General features: G+C 41.6%; 1 protein-coding gene and 1 long non-coding RNA gene across 9 annotated transcripts in view; one reads left to right on the plus strand and one right to left on the minus strand.

Moving 5' to 3' along the window:
• ADAT1 (adenosine deaminase tRNA specific 1) overlaps window positions 1-21,233 on the plus strand; it is a 54,685-nt gene that overhangs the window by 25,532 nt on the left and 7,920 nt on the right. For all 8 annotated transcript variants that reach the window (XM_043495014.1, XM_043495013.1, XM_043495012.1 and 5 more), the window contains 3 exons: window positions 1,411-1,556; window positions 9,219-9,318; window positions 16,396-16,482. In XM_043495014.1, the coding sequence (XP_043350949.1) occupies window positions 1,411-1,556; window positions 9,219-9,318; window positions 16,396-16,482 (333 nt within the window). The remainder of the gene's footprint in view (window positions 1-1,410; window positions 1,557-9,218; window positions 9,319-16,395; window positions 16,483-21,233) is intronic.
• LOC122456293 lies at window positions 325-7,112 on the minus strand. Its single transcript, XR_006275128.1, has 2 exons — window positions 7,057-7,112; window positions 325-1,586 (listed from the first exon to the last, which is right to left on the minus strand). It is a non-coding gene; the product is annotated as an uncharacterized LOC122456293 (long non-coding RNA).

A 21,233-nucleotide genomic window follows, 5' to 3' on the forward strand; every position in this document is an offset into this window, starting at 1 on the left:
GGAAGATTCCCTGGTGACTGTAGATCCAGTGACATTGTGTCAGACACGACTTAGTGCTACAGTTGAGAGGGAAAGATTTTTAGTTAGACTGTTTAAAACTGTTTTAAGATGTTTTTGTTAATACCTTTTAAAATCTTAAGACCATTGAACATTTAGGCTTTCTTTGTTTGGTTCAAAACCTATCCAGCTTCCCTTCAGTTAAGCTATCAGAGCACATGATACATACTTGAGCCTCCACAGTGGCTCTCCAGCAAAACCAGGGAAGGCCAAATTTAGATATATCAGTTTTCATTTAAAACTTAGAGGATAACAATATACTACTGCTATCAGTTGCACCTTTTAATTTAACTGGCAGAGGTCTGTACTGTGGATTTAAATGTCCTGGGTTCAGAACCTGATGATTGCCCATGCAGGGATCAGTATGATTCTATATGATAAAATTTCTGTTTCTTCAGTTTTCTTTTTACAAACTCTAAGAAATTTCATTAAAAAAAAATACTTTAAAAGACCATAAACTCTCAAACGTTCGGAAATGCGAAAATTAAGGTTGGCCATGCTACCTTAATTTTGCCTTTTTGTGCAGCGGCATTCTGATACAGTCTTGGATGATCACATTTTATGTGGGAGACTCTACATTTATTTATTGACAAAATTTGCAGAATTTTAAAATATTGTGTGCAGAATTCTTTATTTTTTTTTTGGCATGGAATTCACTCAGGAATAATATAATATACTACAGTTTTTACTTACAATCTTAGATACATAGTATGTGTATCTTCTGGTACTGTGTTCCAGTCTGTGTATGCCAGACAGTCCAGGAAAATAATTTTAGTTACAAAATGCACGATGAATGAGTCATGGATTTTGGTGAAGACCTTTCCTCACTCGCTCTGTACCTTACAACATAAGAGATGTTTAAAATAAGGAATATGATTTGTCCTTTTCTTAATTTAATTACATTACTCCTGGTTTTATTCTGGGGATATGTGATACAGCTCCTAACCAGGAAGTTGTTTGTATTAGATTGTGGAATAGTCTGTCAATGTAAGTGGAGGATGCCTAGTCTCCAAGGATAGCTAACTGATGCAAATTGTGCATATTTAAACTTTTTAACTCTTGCTTATTTGATTTACTATAAGTTGTCTACATTAGGTGTTTGCACCAATATAATTAGATCTCTTTTCAAATGAAATTGGTATAGATAAGGCTTTACTGAGCTATTTGGTTTAGCAGTGTCATGAGGCACAGAGTTCCACAGATCAAACAAAAGTTGCTTGGTAAAGTATTTCCTTGTATCTGTTCTTTCTTTGTAGCATTTTAGTTTCATGAAGTGGAGGTTGCAGGGTTATACCTGTGAGTCTGTTAAGGATCAGACTTTCAGTGACTTGCATTTCTCCATATCTACTGTAGGTGTCAGCACATCTCATTTTTACCAGATGGTTTCCATGTTCAGGAGGTGAAAATGTTGCAGTCAAATCTTCAGTTTAAACATAGCCGCCATGCAATTCAGACAGCTCATGCTAATGGTGAAGCAAAGCTTGTTCCTTGTGGAGCAGGTAAGTGACTTGGACCAATTCCTTAAATACCTACAAACCTCAAAGAGTAAATGGCATGACTTTGGTTCATTTTTCCTGAAGCATTATCTCTTTAGGGTGTTATGTAGCAAGATACTGCTTTTATGCCAAGACTTCATCATCATTAGTAATTATGATTAATATTAAATTATTAATACAGCTCCTGAATTGTGCTGAAAACACTTCACAGAATGTGTAAAAGACTTGGTCAATGCCCTGAGGAATTTACAATCTGAATATAGACAGGTTTCAGAGTAGCAGCTGTGTTAGTCTGTATTCGCAAAAAGAAAAGGAGTACTTGTGGCACCTTAGAGACTAACAAATTTATTAGAGCATAAGCTTTCGTGAGCTACAGCTCACGATGAAATTTGTTAGTCTCTAAGGTGCCACAAGTACTCCTTTTCTTTTTGTGAATATAGACAATGGATAATAAGTGAAGGCAGATAGGAAGGTAATGAAAGCACAAGGCTTATATCAATAAGACTATGTCCTTGTTTCAGTTAGCTTTGTATTCTCATTGGTGTAGGAATGCAGGAGTTGCCATATTGGATCAGACCCACACCAGCTAGAGATTCCTATATATAGAGAGAGACTACAAAATAGTATGATGTAAAAGTTTAATTGGTATGAGTCTGGGATGTATGCCTTATTTATCAGTGAGTGAGTTAAGCAGGTCATTGCGTGGTTTAACAGTTTATTCTCATGGCTTTGCAAAGTATTACATGGATGTCACCACCACATATGTAATATGCAGTTTCTCTCCATCTATGGGATACACAGGTACTATCTGCTACTGTGTACTTCTCTGGCTTAGCTGAAAACTGACTTGGAATGTTTAATGGAGATGTGCCTAGGAATACTGACACATGAAAATACTGACACATGGAAAACTGGTGGAAGGATTGTACACAAATAATAGCCATGTCACAGGTTGGATGGGTGCTTAAATTAAGCAGGCCCAAGTGCTCCCAGTGTGGCCAGTTCATAGATTCATAGATATTAAGGTCAGAAGGGACCATTATGATCATCTAGTCTGACCTCCTGCACAACGCAGGCCACAGAATCTCACCCACCCACTCCTGCAATAAACCTCTTACCTATGTCTGAGCTATTGAAGTCCTTAAACCATGGTTTAAAGACTTCAAGGAACAGAGAATCCTCCAGCACGTGACCAGTGCCCCATGCTACAGAGGAAGGCGAAAAACCTCCAGGGCCTCTTCCAATCTGCCCTGGAGGAAAATTCCTTCCCGACCCCAAATATGGCGATCAGCTGAACCCTGAGGATATGGGCAAGATTCACCAGCCAGATACCCAGGAAAGAATTCTCTGTAGTAACTTAGATCCCACCCCATCTAACATCCCATCACAGGCCATTGGGCCTATTTACCATGAATATTTAAAGATCAATTAATTGCCAAAATCATGTTATCCCACATACCATCTCCTTCATAAACTTATTGAGTTTAATCTTGAAGCCAGATAGGTCTTTTGCCCCCACTGCTTCCCTTGGAAGGCTATTCCAAAACTTAACTCTGATAGTTTAGAAACTTTTGTCTAATTTCAAGTCTAAGCTTCCTGATGACCAGTTTATATCCATTTGTTCTTGTGTTCACATTGGTACTGAGCTTAAATAATTCCTCTCCCTCTCCAGTATTTATCTCTCTGATATTTATAGAGAGCAATCGTATCTCCCCTCAACCTTCTTTTGGTTAGGCTAAACAAGCCAAGTTCCTTGAGTCTCCTTTCATAAGACAGGTTTTCCATTCCTCGGATCATCCTAGTAGCCCTTCTCTGTACCTGTTCCAGTTTGAATTCATCCTTTTTAAATATGGGAGACCAGAACTGCACACAGTATTCCAGATGAGGTCTCACCAGTACCTTGTATAATGGTACTAAAACCTCCTTATCTCTACTGGAAATACCTCGCTTGATGCATCCCAAGACCGCATTAGCTTTTTTCACTGCCATATCATATTGGTGGCTCATAGTCATCCTGTGATCAACCAATACTCCAAGGTCCTTCTCCTCCTCCGTTACTTCTAATTGATGCGTCCCCAGCTTATAACTAAAATTCTTGTTGTTAATCCCTAAATGCATACCCTTCACATTACACTTCTCACTATTAAATTTCATCCTATTACTATTACTCCAGTTTACAAGGTCATCCAGATCTTCCTGTATGATGTCCCAGTCTCTCTCTAAATTGGCAATACCTCCCAGCTTTGGATCATCCGCAGACTTTATTAACACACTCCCACTTTTTGTGCCGAGGTCAGTAATAAAAAGATTAAATAAGATCGGTCCCAAAACTGATCCCTGAGGAACTCCACTGGTAACCTCCCTTCAGCCTGATAGTTCACCTTTCAGTATGATCCGCTGTAGTCTCCCTGTTAACCAATTCCTTATCCACCTTTAAATTTTCATATTGATCCCCATCTTTTTCAATTTAACTAATAATTCTCCATGTGGTACGGTATCAAACGCCTTACTGAAATCTAGGTAAATTAGATTCACTGTGTTTCCTTTATCTAAAAAAATCTGTGCCAAACCATCCTGATCTCCTTCTTTGAGAAAGTAACAATCTACCTTTTGTAAAACCATGTTGTATTTTGTCCCATTTACCAATGACTTCAATGTCCTTAACTAATTTCTCCTTCAAAATTTTTTCCAGGACCTTGCATACTACAGATGTCAAACTAACTGGCCTGTAGTTACCCGGATCACTTTTTTTTCCCCTTTCTTAAAAATAGGAACTATATTAGCAATTCTCCAATCGTAAGGTACAACCCCTGAGTTTACAGATTCGTTAAAAATTCTTGCTAATGGGCTTGCAATTTCATGTGCCAATTCCTTTAATATTCTTGGATAAAGATTATCTGGGCCCCCCGATTTAGTCCCATTAAGCTGTTTGAGTGTCGCTTCTACCTCAGATATGGTAATATCTACCTCCATATCCTCATTCCCATTTGTCATGCTATCATTATCCCTAAGATCCTCTTTAGCCTTATTAAAGACTGAGGCAAAGTATTTGATTAGATATTGGGCCATGCCTAGATTATCTTTAACCTCCACTCCATCCTCAGTGTTTTAGCGGTCCCACTTCTTCTTTCTTTGTTTTCTTCTTATTTATATGGCTATCAAACCTTTTACTATTGGTTTTAATTCCCTTTGCAAGGTCCAACTCTACTTGATTTTTATTCTGTCTCACTTTTATCCCTACATGTTCTGACCTCAATAAGGTAGCTTTCCTTGCTGATCCCTCCCTCTTCCACTCCCTGTATGCTTTCTGCTTTTTTTTAATCACCTCTCTGAGATGCTTGCTCATCCAGCTTGGTCTACAACTCCTACCTATGAATTTTTTCCCCTTTCTTGGGATGCAGGCTTCCGATAACTTCTGCAGCTTTGACTTAAAGTAATCCCAGGCCTCCTCTACCTTTAGATCCATAAATTCTTCAGTCCAATCCACTTCCCAAATTAATTTCATTAATTTTTGAAAGCCAGCCCTTTTGAAATCAAAATCCTAGTCACAGATTTATTTTTGTTTATCCTTCCATTCAGTTTGAACTGAATTAGCTCATGATCACATGAACCAAGATTGTCCCCTACAACCATTTCTTCTATGAGGTCCTGACTACTCACCAAAACCAAATCTAAAATGGCATCCCCTCTAGTCGGTTCAGCAACTACTTGATGAAGGAATCCATCAGCTATCGCATCTAGGAAAATCTGAGCCCTATTATTTTTACTAACACTCGTCCTCCAATCTATATCTGGGAAGTTAAAGTCTCCCATGATCACACAGTTTCCATTAGTATTTACTTCATTAAAAACATTAAAGAAGGCTCTATCCATATCCAAATTAGAACCCAGAGGTCTATAGCACACCCCAAGCACTATCACAGGGGAGGCTCTAGTGGTTTTCTTCCCCAATGTGATTTTTTGCCCAGACGGACTCTGTCTTATCCATTGCATTGCTTCTTGATTTCTTTACATTCTACCTCATCATTGATATATAATGCTACTCCACCACCTTTACCTATATTTCTGTCTCTGCTAAACAGCACATACCCTTCAATACCTGTAGTCCAGTCATGACTACTATTCCACCATGTTTCTGTTATCCCTATAATATCTGGTTTCACTTCCTGCACCAGTAGCTCTAGTTCCTCCATTTTGTTACCTAGGCTCCTCGCATTGGTGTACAAACATCTTTATTTTTGCTGTTTGGCCTCACTCACATTCTGTACCCGATTAGGCATGGTCATTCTACAGCCAGTATGACCTATTAGACTGGTATCCACACTGCCCTTCCTCCTTATGTCCATTCTCCTACCCACGGCTGTATCCTTTCTTACTTTTTCTTCCCTCTCAATGCTAAAATCCGGCATGGAGATTACCTGGACATCTCCCAACCATCTCCCCCAAATTCCTAGTTTAAAGCTCTCTTAATCAGTTGTGCCAGCCTCCATCCTAGAAGTCTATTTCCTTCCCTACTCAGATGAAGTCCATCCCGAGAGAACTGTCCTCTGTCCATGAATGCCTCCCAGTGGCCATACATCCCAAAGCCCTCTTTATAGCACCACTGGCTTACGCCATCTGGTGACAGTCATAATCTTGTCCCACCTTTATTGCCCTTCTCTAGGAACAGGCAGAATCCCACTAAAGATCACCTGAGCCTTGATTTCCGTAAGTTTCTTCCCCAGCCTAGCATAGTCTCCCTTGGTACATTCCAGCAAGAATCTACTGGTATCATTTGTTCCCACATGAAGGATAATTAAGGGATTCTTTCCCGCTCCCTTTAGGATCCTTTTCAACCTCAGGTCTACATCCCGTATCTTAGCACTTGGAAGACAACACACCCTTCTATTCTCTGGATCAGCTCTGGTTACAGGCCTGTTTGTTCTTCTCAGTAAAGACTCCCCGATCACGTAGACCTGCCTTTTCGTGGTGACTGTGCTATTCTCCAGTCTATCCCCTGTTTTCTCTGGGTGCAAGTTCTTTCTATTCCTATTCTCCCTTGTAATCTTCTTCAGCCCATCCTGTATCTTCCTGGGACTCATATTTGGTGTAGTCTCCCTTGTCTCTTCCCCTTTTCCTATAGGACTAGCCGCTCTTCTCTTCTTCCTTGCCCTTCAACCTTCAGTGACCACCTGCTGAGCCCCTTCTTCATTTTCCAACTCTGCAAACCTATACTTGAGCTCTGTTTCTCCTTCACTAGCCCGTCTTTTCCTCTGCCTGGTTCTTTTAGTCACATGCTTCCACTGTCCACGTTCCTCACCCAGCAGTCTCCCCTCAGAATTCCTCAGTCCTGCTTCCATCTGCAAGTCTAAGCTTTTCCCTTCAACTACCTCATGTCTTTGCTCCATAATCTGCTCAAACCCCCTTCTAAACGGAACCAGACTTTCCACCTACATCTCCAATCCTCGGATCTTTTTCTCCATCAGCTCTATCAGACAGCATTTCATGCAGACAAAACTCTTACCAGATACCCCCTCCAGGATCATGTACATAACGCAGCTTACACATCGAGTCATCCTCATTGTGTCTTCCACTACATGGGTCACTCCCATTGCTGCCTCTGTATCTGTCATAGCCTTCCCACCTAAATCCTATTAATCTGGGAAACACAAACCACACCAAAACACCACCCCCCACAGCAAAAACAAACCCCAAACAAGCACCACAATACAAACTCCCCTTACAAACTCCCACTCAAACCCCCCTGTTTACAGCTCTGTTTACTAGCTTCTGTGCTGCTGCCAGTTAAGATGGCAGGGCAGCATCTGGGGCAATAAAGAGAGAGGTTGTCAGTAAGGAAGTGGGAGATCAGCAGAGGGTCTGCTGGGAGGGGAGGGAGTGGGAACCTTTTTGGAGTTAAGGGAGAAGGGCAAGCCCTGGGAGGTGGTGGTCAGTTAAAAGAGCAAGGAATAATCCTGCGGAAGGGCCTGAAGCAGGAAGGACTGAGATAAGCAAAGGGAAAATCCCCTGGGAGCTGTAGCCCAGCATGGGCTGAGGAACTGTTTTGTATTTTACTTGTGTTTAGAAAATAAAACTGACCTGAAAAGAGACTCTGGGTGTGGCAATAGGTCCTTCACGGGCTGAAGACATGCCAGCACTGTACGAACCACCTCTGGCCATTTGGTTGCCAAAGATTTCTGTGTTAGGACTGGTCTTATTTAGTAACTTCATTGGTAGGATTGAATGGGAAAGAAACAGTATATTAATAACATTCACTAAATTGGAGGATATTGCAAATACCAATGAGGAATATATTTAGCTACTATGGTGATAAGGGCTCCAAATAATTAAAATAGAGAGAGATTAGAAACATTTGTAGGAAATAACAAAATGAGATTTCTCTTGGAAAAATGCAGCTGGTTCATCTGAGAAAAAATAACCTGAAACACTGGTACCAGTGGAACAGAGGAACTTAGAAGCAATAATGCTGAAAGAGACCCAAGGTGGGAGTGACTACAAATCAGACTCAAATTTTTTGTAGTGCAATACAGCGGCTAAAAAAACATGCAATTTTGAGCTGATCCCACAGAGGCATTGCATCATGGAGCTGAGCAGCAGTGGACTCTCCATATGCTGCTTGATACAACTGCACCTGTGCCATGTTACCAGGAAGACCAAAAAAGAGAGAATTCAGAGACGAACAAAAATAATTTATCATGAGGCTGTAGAGATTTGTAAGGAGAGGGTAAAGGAGCTGTAGCTAGTTTGTGATGATAAATTGGGTACATTATTGTTAGTGTTTTTTATTATTATTTACGTATTTATATTACAATAGCACCCACACAGTGCTAAGCACTTTCAGCCCTTATAGGAATATATAGTCCTGGCACCAGAGACTTTACAATCTAAGATGAGTAGAAACAGACAAAGTATAGGAGAGAGGGATAGATAAATATCAGCTCTTCCCTGCTCTTTTACAGAGCCTTTATTTGTTCGCTAATTTCTGATATAACTTTTAAGGATATGTCTATCGATATTTGAAAGGTATAAGTGTGAAAAAGGTTGACTAATTATTTAGGTTGGCATAGGGTTGGGGTGGGGGGAGACAGCAGCAAGAATATAGGCTGACTAGTATGCAGAACTTCGGCATGAGATGGAATATTCCACAATCTAATATCTTTAGCAAAGCAAGGGGAAGCCTTGTTGTCTGGGACACTTAAAATGTGTTTGGCCAAAACATGACAGAATATATTGGAGGGAACTCTCCTGCCTTGTGGGGAAGAGAGACTAAGGGCCAGATGTTAAAGGTATTTAGGTGACTAAAGATGTAAATAGGTGCTTCTGAAAATCCCACTAGGTGCCTATCAGCATCTTTAGGTTCTTTGAAAATCTGCCCCTAGAATACGTGATTGGTCTTTTGCCATCTCTAATTTTAATGTCTGTCTCGGGAGTCTAGTGGGTTATTGGGAAGGGAAGGAATGTTTATTTGAAATGTTTCCCTATGAAACTCCAGACTCATCCCTGATGAGACTGAAATGAATATGCCACTAGCATTGTAATCTTTCAAGTTTACCTGAATTAGTCTGGATAGTGGTATGTTGTCATCACAAACCCTTCTGTTTTGCAGTATTGAGAGTTTTGATTTTCTGCTGAGAATCTCCTTGTTCATGATCTTTTTTTCCCCAGCTATCAGCTGGAGTGCTGTCCCTGAGCAACCTCTAGATGTCACCTCAAATGGCTTCAAGCAGGGAACAACAAAGAAAGGAATCGGAAGTCACCAGGCCAGGTGTGGTGGTAGTAAGGGCTTGTGATGTCTCTTTGGGAGTATATCCTTATCAGTGTATGTTCCCCTCTCTCTTTCTTTTTGACATAGAATGTGGTGTGTAAGGACTGCAGGCTTCAAGAGGGAATTAAGGGATAGGGAAGAAATCCCCACGTTTGTTCCATCCCAGACCATGCTCCTGCTGCACAGAATAGAGAGTATGGACGGGGCAGTTTGAATCTGTGTGTTTATAGGCTTAGCCCCTTCACTGGGATGTTTCTTGTTACCTTTGCCTAATAAAATTTTTCTAATAATTAAAGCAAGGGGGGATATTTTTAAATGAAACCAGAATCTTTTGTTGATGATGTAGACTAAATTGTAATTCTCTGGCTAGCAGAAGGCAGGGGCCTCCATCCTGGTTATTGGGTAGGAGATGAGCCTGTTATTCGATAGAATTTTCACATGTGGCCATCCTCTTTTTGGTGAGGATTGTTCCAGTGCTTCCTTTATTGTTGGAGTAATTGATTTCCTTGGTTGCACTTGTTTGAGATGTGTGTTTTTCCCTTGCAGGCTGCAAATCTTATTTCTGCTTGCTTTGTGTGAAGTGTAATCACTTTATTGGAAGCTGGAACACTTGTGGTTTATTTCTAGCACTTCTGTCTTACTTTTTCCCATGACAGTTACTCTTCTGTGGTCATTAACATGTCAAAAACGGAAGCTGACCTCTGTCCTCCAGGCTGCACTTTTTAGAAGAAGTTGCAGTTTTGTCCTGTCCAATTTGGAATGAAATTTCCTATAGAATCATAGAACTGGAAGAGACCTCGAGAGGTCATCTAGTCCAGTCCCCTGCACTCAAGGCAGGACTAAGTATTATCTAGATCATCTCTGACGGGTGTTTGTCCAACCTGCTCTTAAAAATCCCCAATGATGAAGATTCCACAGCCTCCCTGGGCAATTTATTTCAGTTCTTAACCACTCTGACAGTTAGGAAGTTTTTCCTAATGCCCAACCTAAACTGCTGCAATTGAAGCCCATTGCTTCTTGTCCTATCCTCAGAGGTTAACAACAACAATTTTTCTCCCTCCTCCTTATAACAACCTTTTATGTACTTGAAAACTGTTATGTCCCCTCTGTCTTCTCTTCAGACTAAACAAACCCAGGTTTTTTTCAATCTTCCCACATAGGTCATGTTTTCTAGACCTTTAATCATTTTTGTTGCTCTTCTCTGGACTTTCTCCAATTTGTCCACATCTTTCCTGAAATGTGGAACCCAGAACTGGACACAGTACTCCAGTTGAGGCCTAATCAGCGCAGAGTAGAGTGGAAGAATTACTTCTCGTGTCTTGCTTACATACTCCTGTGAATACATCTGTAGCGGGGCGACTCACCAGTGTGGTCCTGGTGGTCGTCTCAAGAATTAGCTCTCCAGCATAAGGAGTGCCCTCTGAGGCTGGTGTCTTGCCTGCTACTGGCCCCGTGTCCCTCCCAGACCCTGGTGCCCCTTCACCTGGGGGGTCCTGCCCCCTGGCAGTGCCCCCATGCTCTGAGTCTCCCCTCCCAGGAGAGCCCCCAACCCTCTAAACCCATCTAGCCTCAGTGGCTCCTGCCAGTCATCATCTAGCCCCTGCTCACTGGGGCAAACTGCAGTCTGTAATGGCCACTCGTCATTGGCAAGGGGTTAGGACCAGCTGCCTCTGCCTATTCCCAGGCTGCCCCTCTGCAGCCCCAGTACCTTTGTAGGCCTTCACCAAGGCCTTGCAGCCTGGGGATTTACCAAACTGGAGCTCCCTAGCTCCTCTTGTCCTTTTCCCCAGCACTGCTCCGCTTCAGGTACCTCATTCTCAGGCAGCTAGCCCTTCCCACTCCAGGGTTAGAGTGAGACTCTTGTCTCTTCTGGCCCACAGCCCTCTTATAATGGCCATCTGGACCCTGATTGAGCTGGCCACAGCTTTGGTCAGCTACTCACTCAGCTTCTCCCAGCTGTTCTCACTTCTCTTCCCCCAGCCGCAGCCCTCTCCAGGGCTGCTTTTACTATTGGCTCCCCAGGGCAGCCCTTTCCCAAGGCTGTTTTAACCTCTTCAGGGCCAGAGCAGGGTGACCACCCCGCTACAACATTGCAGAATGATGTTTGCTTTTTTTGCAACAGCGCAACACTGTTGACTCATATTTATCTTGTAAGCCACTATGACCCCCAGATCCCTTTCCACAGTACTCCTTCCTAGGCAGTCATTTCCCATTTTGTATGTGTGCAACTGATTATTCCTTCCTAAGTGGAGTACTTTCCATTTGTCCTTATTGAATTTCATCCTGTTTACTTCAGACCAATTCTCCAGTTTGTCGAGATCATTTTGAATTTTAATCCTATCCTCCAAAGCACTTGCAACCCCTTCCAGCTTAGTCTCGTCCGAAAACTTCATAAGTGTACTCTCTATGCCATTATCTAAAATCATTGGTGAAGATATTGAACAGAACCAGACCCTGAACCAATTTCTGCGGGACCCCACTTGTTATGTCTTTCCAGCATGACGGTAAACCACTGATAATTACTCTCTGGGAATGATTTTCCAACCAGTTATGTACCCACCTTATAGTAGCTCCATCTAGGTTGTATTTCCCTAGTTTGTTTATGAGAAGGTCATGCGAGACAGTATCAAAAGACTTACTAAAGTCAAGATATACCACATCTGCTGCTTCTCCCCATCTACAAGGCTTGTTACTGTGTCAAAGAAAGCTATCAGGTTAGTTTGACATTATTTGTTCTTGACAAATCCATGCTGACTGTTATCACCTTATTCTCTTCTAGGTGTTTGCAAATTGATTGCTTAATGATTTGCTCCATTATCTTTTCAGGTACAGAAGTTAATCTGACTGGTCTGTAATTCCCTGGGTTGTCCTTATTTCTCTTTTTATAGATGGGCACTACATTTGCCCTTTTCCAGTCTTCTGGAATGTCTCCCATCTTCCATGACTTTTCAAAAATAATTGCTAATGGCTCAGATATCTCCTCAGTCAACTCCTTGAGTATTCTAAGATGCATTTCATCAGGCCCTGGTGATTTGAAGATATCTAATTTGTCTAAATAATTTTTGACTTGTTCTTTCCCTATTTTAGACTGTGATCCTACATCATTTTCACTGGCATTCACTATGTTAGACGTCCAATCGCCATCACCCTTCTTGGTGAAAACTGAAACAAAGAAGTCATTAAGCACTTCTGCCATTTCCACATTTTCTGTTATTGTCTTTCCCATCATTGAGTAACGGGCCTACTCTGTCCTTGGTCTTCCTCTTGCTTCGAATGTATTTGTAGAATGTTTTCTTGTTTCCTTTTATGTCCCTAGCCAGTTTGATCTCGTTTCATGCCTTGGCTTTTCTAATTTTGTCCCTACATACTTGTGTTATTTGTTTATACAAATCATTTGTAATTTGACTGAGTTTCCACTTTTTGTAGAACTCTTTTTGAGTTTTATGTCCTGGTTTAGCCAGGGTGGTCTCTTGCCATACTTCCTATCTTTCTTACCCAGTGGGATAGTTTGCTCTTGTGCCCTTAATAATGTCTCTTTGAAAAACTTCTGAAAAATTGCACTACTGTGGACAGGACTACTTGTTTCTGTAATATGAATGTGTCTGGGGATTGACGTATCGAAAATGCTGATAAGTTGGGATATGATATCTCAGAATTGATGATGGGAAATAGAGACTTTTGCCTGTGGGTTGCTGAATTCCAGGTCAGGTGAGTGACAACCAATACTTGTAGTTTGTTCAGTAGCCTGTTTGAAAGAAGACTCATAGACTTTAAGATCAGAAGGGACTATTGTGATCATCTAGTCTGATGTCCTGTACAGCACAGGTCACAAAACTTTCCCCATGCCTGAAATAGACCTCTAACCGAGTTACTGAAATCCTCAAATCATAGTTTAAAGACTTCAAGTTACAGAGAATTTAGCATTTACACTAGTTTACACCTGCACATGCCCCGTGCCCCAGGCTGCAGGGGAAGTCAAAAAGCCCTCACTGTCTCAGCCAATCTGACCTGGAGGAAAATTCCTTCCTAAACCCAAATATGGTGATCAGTTAGACCCTGAGTATGTAGGGAAGACCCACCCCGCAGATAAATGGGAAAATAGTTGGCAGTCTTGGCCGTGTTCTGGTACAGTAGTCCGTTGTCCACATCACCAATCCATTAACTGGTGCCTTGCATGGCCTGTCTGTTTTCTCATGGGCTGGGAACTGAGCAGCAGTGAATGAGGTGCTGGGGAGGAGAGTCCTAGATTTAGTCCTTCTGAAGGAGACATCAAGACAAGACGCCATGCTTCCAGGAGAAAAATCTCCTGGACTTAGAATTGCTGTCTACCTTTATTAAAAGTCCACTGTACAATGTTTCCAGCTCCTCTCCAGGAACAGGAGGACCAAGAGCTTTATAGTTTTAACTTACGTGTGGTATTTGGGACAATATTAATTAATGTAGATGATCCTATTTGATGTTTGTAAGTATTTTTGTAAATTGTTTGCACATTTTGTACTAATTGTTTGTTCGTACAGTGAGAGGAACCAGCCAGAGACCTATGGACTCTTAGATCTTTCTGGAGTTTTCATTGGACTCTTCCTGCTCTGTGCTGATTGGCTGCTTGTTCCATCCATCCCTCAGTCTCCTCACCTCATCGTCACTCCACATCTGCCCCTCTTACCCTCTTCTCCCCTGCCCTGTCCCCCTCACCCTCTTCCCTTTTCTTTCCCTTTAGCTTATCTCCTCTTAAGTAGCCCCTTTACTTGCCTTCTTTCCCTCCTCCTCCCCAAAGGTGGAACTAGCATGCTGTTTGATGTCATCACATTGCTCTCTCTGTTGGTGTGTTCTGTCCCTCCCCAACCCTGTGTCGGTCTGGTCTAGTTACACTGTAAGTTCTTCAGGGCAGGGACTGTCTGCTGCTCTGTGTTTGTACAATGCCTGGTTCTGTTCTTGGCTGGCCCTTCGGCACTGCCGTAATAAACACGTTAAGTAATAATACCTGCTCCTAGAACTGGGGATAAGATCATTTTATATAATTGCAAAAAGTCAGAGCAGAGAGACCAAGAACTGAATGGACTATGGAGGTTGAATTAACCTCTCATCCTGAATGGGTGAGCTGATGGATGGTGTGAGGGAAGCTTACAAGGCTGTGCTCCATGCTATATCTGTTCTGTGGCTAAGTAGGATTCTTTTCATCTGCACTAATTTAACACATTTGGAAAAAAAAATCCAGTGTTGATTGCAAAGGGGTGTATACTCTTTTCTTTCTTTGTGACTAAAGCTCCAACGTAAAGGCTTAGTTTGTTCCATTAGAAATTCATGTCTTGTCTACTGTTTTTACTGGAAGACTTTATGGATGACTATTATTACTAAAATTATATAATAGGCTCTTTATGGCATTTAGGATTGCGACATAACAGATACCAAGGAAGTGAAACCTGATTAACTGAAGGAGGAAGCAGTTTTATACAGTCTGTTGTTGTTTTTTTGGTTGGCTGTTCTTAATGAAAATTAACCAAACCACCAAACAGAATAAAATATCTTTGTTAAAAGCTCAATATTCTAAGCCTTCATTTAAGGCAGAAGGCATTCCCCATTCTACTTACCCGGGTCTCCAAAAAGTCTTCTGGCAAAAACAGGGAAGAGAAGACTTGATATTCCTGCTATTTCTAAGGGTAAAAAATTGTCAGGAAACAAACTATTTAAAAAACTCCACCCTCTAGGGCTTCCTTATAAATCATAATTTTCAAATGGCACTCACTTTCCTTGTTTACTGATGGGCCTTTCGATGTTGTACCACCACAACCTCAGAGTGTCTTGCAGCCAGTACTGAGTGTCTCTGCCTGGCACCCCAGTGAGGCAGTGCAGGATTTTAATCCCCTTCCCCCCCATCTGTCTTATTGAGGGTTTTTATTCATGATAAATAATGTAATTGTTGGCAGTTCTGTCAAAGTCTTGTGGGTTGTTCTCTTGCTTGATGTTTGGTACTGAGCCCCTTGTCTCTGAGATGTGGGCTGGCAGGGGCACAATCTTATGCACAGGATGCTGTGGGGATATTGAAATGTCCCCTCTGTAGTCTGACATGGCACTGGCTAGGACAGCTTTACAGCTTGCCTCTTGGACAATGTAGCTCTTTATCAATGTATCACTTCAAGTGAAGGGAAAGGAGAGTGGGGAGCAGCAGAAGTTAAATCATTACGGATCCCTTTACATCCTTCAAGAAATTAACAAAGGGTCTTTGTCTGGGCTGTTCTAATGTGAATTGTAAAAGTAAGCATACCATTCCAGATTCCCATGACACTGTTGAACACAGCCAGAAAGAGAGAGGCCAGAAAATGCTCCTGATACTATAGAAAAGTGAATCAGAATTTTGTATCCCACTCTTGTCTTTGTCAGGGTACACTGGCCTATGGCTGTTCTAAGGTGATTGTATGAATGACTACCTCTCCCTTTTGGCTTTCCATGACCCTTCCTTTCTCCTCATTTCACTCCTTTCACTTCTCTAGCAAATTCATTATTTGAAAATTTAAAACTATAATTAGAAAACCAACTCTAAATTATCTCAGAAACCTACAGAACTGTTAATTGTAGTTGTATTTTATCGTTATGGCCTCTTTCTAACTATTTATAAAATTACCACCATTTTGTGATTTGAACAGGGAGTAACTTTGTGAATGCCCTAAAAAAATTCATAGAAGATAGTGTTTATAACTAACCAGACTTTTCCAGTAAGTGAAGTTAGTTACAGTCCCCTCCACAAGGCGTAGAATAGAAGCAGGGGACCATTTCCTCCAACATATCAACCTCATCTGTAAAACTATTCAAGGTTTTACAAACAAACAAAAGTGCATTTGTTTAAAAGTTCCTTTCTTGTGGCATCCTCTTCTTCCCCCTGAGAGCAGTTTCTAGATGTACAAGACTCTTGGAGGTGGCTAGTCGTTTGTAAAATTATCCTAGGCAAAGCATTTATAATTGAGGGAAGGAGCAAAGTACCAATCATTACTGTAGGCCTAATGAGACAGGTGTCTACAGCAAATCTGCTGTTTTAATTATCCTATGGCTGATGATTTGAATTGAGTTTCTTCTTCTTCTTAGGTCCCGGATCTGTAAGGTGGAACTTTTCCATGTATTCCAAAGGCTGATGGCTAGTATTTCACAGGAGAATCTGCCAGAATCTCTCAGGTGAGAAATTACTCTTTCTGATTGGTTATAAGGAGAATCTCAACAGATTCCAAGAGTGGCTCTGATGAAACGAGAAGCTGCCAATATAAGGGAATTTGATTACTGCTGGGATCAGCATTAAAATTTGACTTTTTAAGGCTACAGCATTTGGATATTGGCAAGTGCAGTATGTGCTTTCTTACCCAGTTGGTAAGTTAGCAGTAATAGTACCTCTTGTATTCAAGTGAGACCAGGATATGAAAAAGTTTTTGGGGGACTTTCTAGTTCAGGTGAGCAAGGATGAGAAATAATGGGATTAAAATCCTGCCAGTGTTGGCACAGACAGAAACCAGTGGTGATAATTAGCCACTGTTTAGTATCTGTGAAATAATTAGGTGGGTCTCAGTGCATTTCCTAGTGCACAGGTGTCCACATCACAAAAACCACTGTTGTAGCTGTTACTAATTGCCAGTAAAGGCACTAGTGTCAGCAGAGAGAAGTCCAAGGGCTAAACGCTTCTCCCTTCAGGTCACAGCGAAGGCCCATGGAGAGTGGGGGCCAGTGTGGACAGCTTGCATGTCTGCTTCATGTGCTGTATCTGTTTTGTGCATAGAGACTTTTAGTAAAAGCAGAAACTCTTACCTAGTGGGAATTTCATTATAAGAACATAAGAATGGCCATACTGGACAAGACCAAAGGTCCATCCAGCCCAGGATCCTATCTATCGACGGTGGCCAATGCTAGGTGCCCCAGAGGGAGTGAACCTAATGGGTAATGATCAGTGATCTCTCTCCTGCCATCCATCTCCACCCTCTGCAAACAGAGTCTAGGGACACCATTCCTTACCCATCCTGGCTAATAGCCATTAATGGACTTAGCCTCCAGGAATTTATCTAGTTCTCTTTTAAACCCTGTTATAGTCCCTAGCCTTCACAACTTCCTCAGGCAAGGAGTTCCACAGGTTGACTGTGCGCTGAGTGAAGACGAACTTGCTTTTATTTGTTTTAAACCTGCTACCCATTAATTTCATTTGATGGCCCCTAGTTCTTATATTATGAGAACTAGTAAAAAACTTTTCCTTATTCACTTTCTCCACACCACTCATGATTTTATATACCTCTATCATATCCCCCCTTAGTCTCCTCTTACAAGGTGAAAAGTCCTAGCCTCTTTAATCTGTCCTCATATGGGACCCATTCCAAACCCCTAATCATTTTAGTTGCCCTTTTCTGAACCTTTTCTAATGCTAGTATATCTTTTTTGAGATGAGGGGATGTGGGCATACCATGGATTTATAAAAGGGCAATAAGATATTCTCTGTCTTTTTCTCTATTCCTTTTTTAATGATTCCTAACATCCTGTTTGCTTTTTTGACTGCTGCTGCACACTGCATGGATGTCTTCAGAGAACTATCCATGATGACTTCAAGATCTTTCTCCCGATTAGCTGTAGCTAAATTAGCCCCCATCATACTGTATGTATAGCTGGGGTTATTTTTTCCAGTGTGCATTACTTTACATTTATCCACATTACATTTCATTTGCCATTTTGTTGCCCAATCACTTAGTTTTGTGAGATCTTTTTGAAGTTCTTCACAGTCTGCTTTGGTCTTAACTATCTTGAGCAGTTTAGTATCATCTGCAAACTTTGCCACCTCACTGTTTACCTCTTTCTCCAGATTATTTATGAATACGTTGAATAGGATTGGTCCTAGGACTGACTCTTTGGAACACCACTAGTTACCCCTCTCCATTCTGAAAATTTGCCATTTATTCCAACCCTTTGTTCCCTGTCTTTTAACCAGTTCTCAATCCATGAAAGAATCTTCCCTCTTATCCCATGACAACTTAATTTATGTAAGAGCCTTTGATGAGGGACCTTGCAAAAGGGTTTCTGGAAATCTAAGTACACTATGTCCACTGGATCCCCTTTGTCCACATGTTTGTTGACCCCTTCAAAGAACTCTAATAGAGTTTGTTACTATGTTACTAAAGAAAGCAATGCGTAGGTTTTTAAGCCAGAAGGGACCGTTCTGTATGACCTGTAGTCTGACCTGTATATAATACCACAGGCCATAGAACTCCATCTGCCACTGCTGCATCAAGCCCATAACTTCTGGTTGAACTCTAAATCATATATGTTAGAAAGAGACATCTAATCTTGATTTCAAGATTCCAAGTGATGATGAATCTACCACATCCATTGTTAATCTGTTCCAAAGGTTAAATATCCCAACTGTTGGAAAAAACGGTTTTATTTCCAGTTAGGATTTTTCAACTCCCCCCATTGGATTTCATTTATGCTTTTGTCAGAAGGCTTAAAGATCCCTCATGTAGATACTTCTAGATGATCAAGTTGCCCCTCAATCTTCTATTTGATGATCTGAACAGATTGAACTCTTTAAATCTCTTACTGGGATTTTTTTTTTTTTATGCCTTGAATCATTTTTGTACCTCCTCTGAGCCCTCTCCAATTTTTGAACATCTTTTTGAAGTGTGGACATGAAAAGTGGAACATTATTCGAGTAGAGAGAGGCAATACCACCTCCCCACTTCTGCTGGATATGTACATGTTTTAAACATCCAAGGATTTGTCCTTTTAAGCCACTGCATTGCACGGGGAGCTCTACTTCAGTTGTTTGTCCAACGTGACTTCTTCATAACTGGGATGATAGGAGCTGAGTTTGTGTGGTGCATTGGGGACATACTGCTGCGTGATTGGAAGGCTGGCCATGTGCTGCTTACATAACACTCTTTCACCTCAAGCCTTTTCAGGATTCCTGTGGTTTTGTAATTTCCTGTGGCATTTTTGTCCTTTATCATTTTTCTGTCTCTGGACTTTTCCTTGTGGCACAGTTCAGCAGATACGAGTGTCTCTGATACAGGCTATACAAGCTTAGTGTGTAGAGCAGGGGGACCTAGCTCTCCACTCAGCCTGCCCTGCTGCTTTCCTGCTACTGACCAAAACACTGTAGCGGGTAACTTCAAACCACTATTCCCCCTCCACTTCCACTTTGTGCCACCCTTCACAACATATTCTCTTCCTTCACTCTGGGCTTTGATTCAGAGTGGACTTTTTCTATTAATTTCCAAACTGTCAAACCATCCCTCCTGACTCTCATTTGTTTAGCTGCCTTTCTCACCAATCCCATCCGTCTGCCTCCCTCACCAACTCCTTTTCTTCTGCGTTCAAGTGCATCCTGGTATCTCCTACCTTACGCTCCCTAGACTCCACTTTCTTATAGCCATCAGTCCATCTTCTCTTCCTCCTCCCCACTTTGCCTCCTAAGTTCCTGCCTTCATTTCTCTGATTCCCTTCTTGATCCCTTGCAATCTGCCCCCGTTACTCCATTGACACATTTTTTTCCAATGTCACCACTGCCTCCTCTGGGCTAAGTCCATGGGTCCCTTGTCTGTTCCCAGGTCTTTCTGCTACTTATGATGATTGATCAGTCCCTCCTCCCTAACAGCATCGCCTTCTTGGTGTTTGGGACTCCATGCCATCCTGGTTCACCTACCTCTTCAACTGTACTTTCCTCCCCCCCCCCCCCTCCGCCTTTCACATGGGGGATCTCTATGCATACTATATTTAATTGCAACTCATCTCCTGTGGAGAGCTTGTTTGCTCCAGGGACTCTGATTAGTAAATTGCAGGGCTTGAGGCCTCAGGGATAGGGCAGCATAGGTATCTTTCATCATGGCTGGCGGGCTTAGTTCTCTGGCTAATAGGTCTGAGTAAATTTTTCAAGACTTGCTTGTAAACTTTCAGTCACACACGAGCACAAATGCAAGAGGAGGGAGAAGCTTAGCTGAAGTTAACAAGCGTAGTATCCCTGCACTCTCACATTGTCACTACTTTCCAGAGCATTGTTCCCCCAGAGTATTGTTCTGTGGATGTGGCCTGCATTTTTTGTCCCTAGATTCATGACCTTGCATTTTGCTGTGTTTAAAAAGAATTTTGTTTGAATAGGTCTGTGTTACCAAGCAGTCGAGATCATTCTGTATGACTGCTCTGTCTTCATCATTATTTATTACTTCAGCAGTCTATCATCTGTACTAGGAATGATTTTATATTTTCTTCCAGAGCATTGATAAAGATATTGGATAAACAGGCCCAAAACCAGATCCCTTGGGGACTCTATTGGATGCATCCCAATTTGAGAGCAACTCCCCATTAATAATTACGTTTTGAAGGTCTATCAGCCAGTTTTGAATCCACTTATATACATTGCGTTTATTTAGTATAGTTCTAATTTTTTAATCAGAATGTTCTTGTGGTACTTTATGTTAACACAGTTACCTTTACTAACTAGATTTGTGATCTCAAGTATGGATGAAGACTTGAAAGTAAAGTTTGAAACTGAATAATGGATCAAAGGTGTGGCTTTTGTGCTGTGGAGAAGAGTAGGGTTGAATACATGCACATGCCAATGTGTCAGATTTTTTCAGAGATTTACCTGGGGCTACAGGAGAATAGATCATCTCTTTTCTTGCCTGCTGATCATGTGAGCATTTCTCGTATAACACTGATTTACATAAACAACGAGGAGACCTAAGTTTACTAACAGCCTCTTAAATACAGGAGGGTAAATGCAAATGCAGGGCAATCTCTGGCCAAAGAGATGAGTCTGTGACCACCCATTAAGTGTAATCAGAACTCTCTTCAGATCACCGTTGTTGCTCCCCAGCGGCTGGGATCTTGGAGTAGGCAATGCTGGTGTGCTCTGCTAGTTGGCAGTAGCATGTGCTGAAGCAGGGGTGGGCAAACTTTTT

Source organism: Dermochelys coriacea, chromosome 12 (genome assembly GCF_009764565.3).
Source record: "Dermochelys coriacea isolate rDerCor1 chromosome 12, rDerCor1.pri.v4, whole genome shotgun sequence".
NCBI classification, from domain to species: domain Eukaryota; kingdom Metazoa; phylum Chordata; order Testudines; family Dermochelyidae; genus Dermochelys; species Dermochelys coriacea.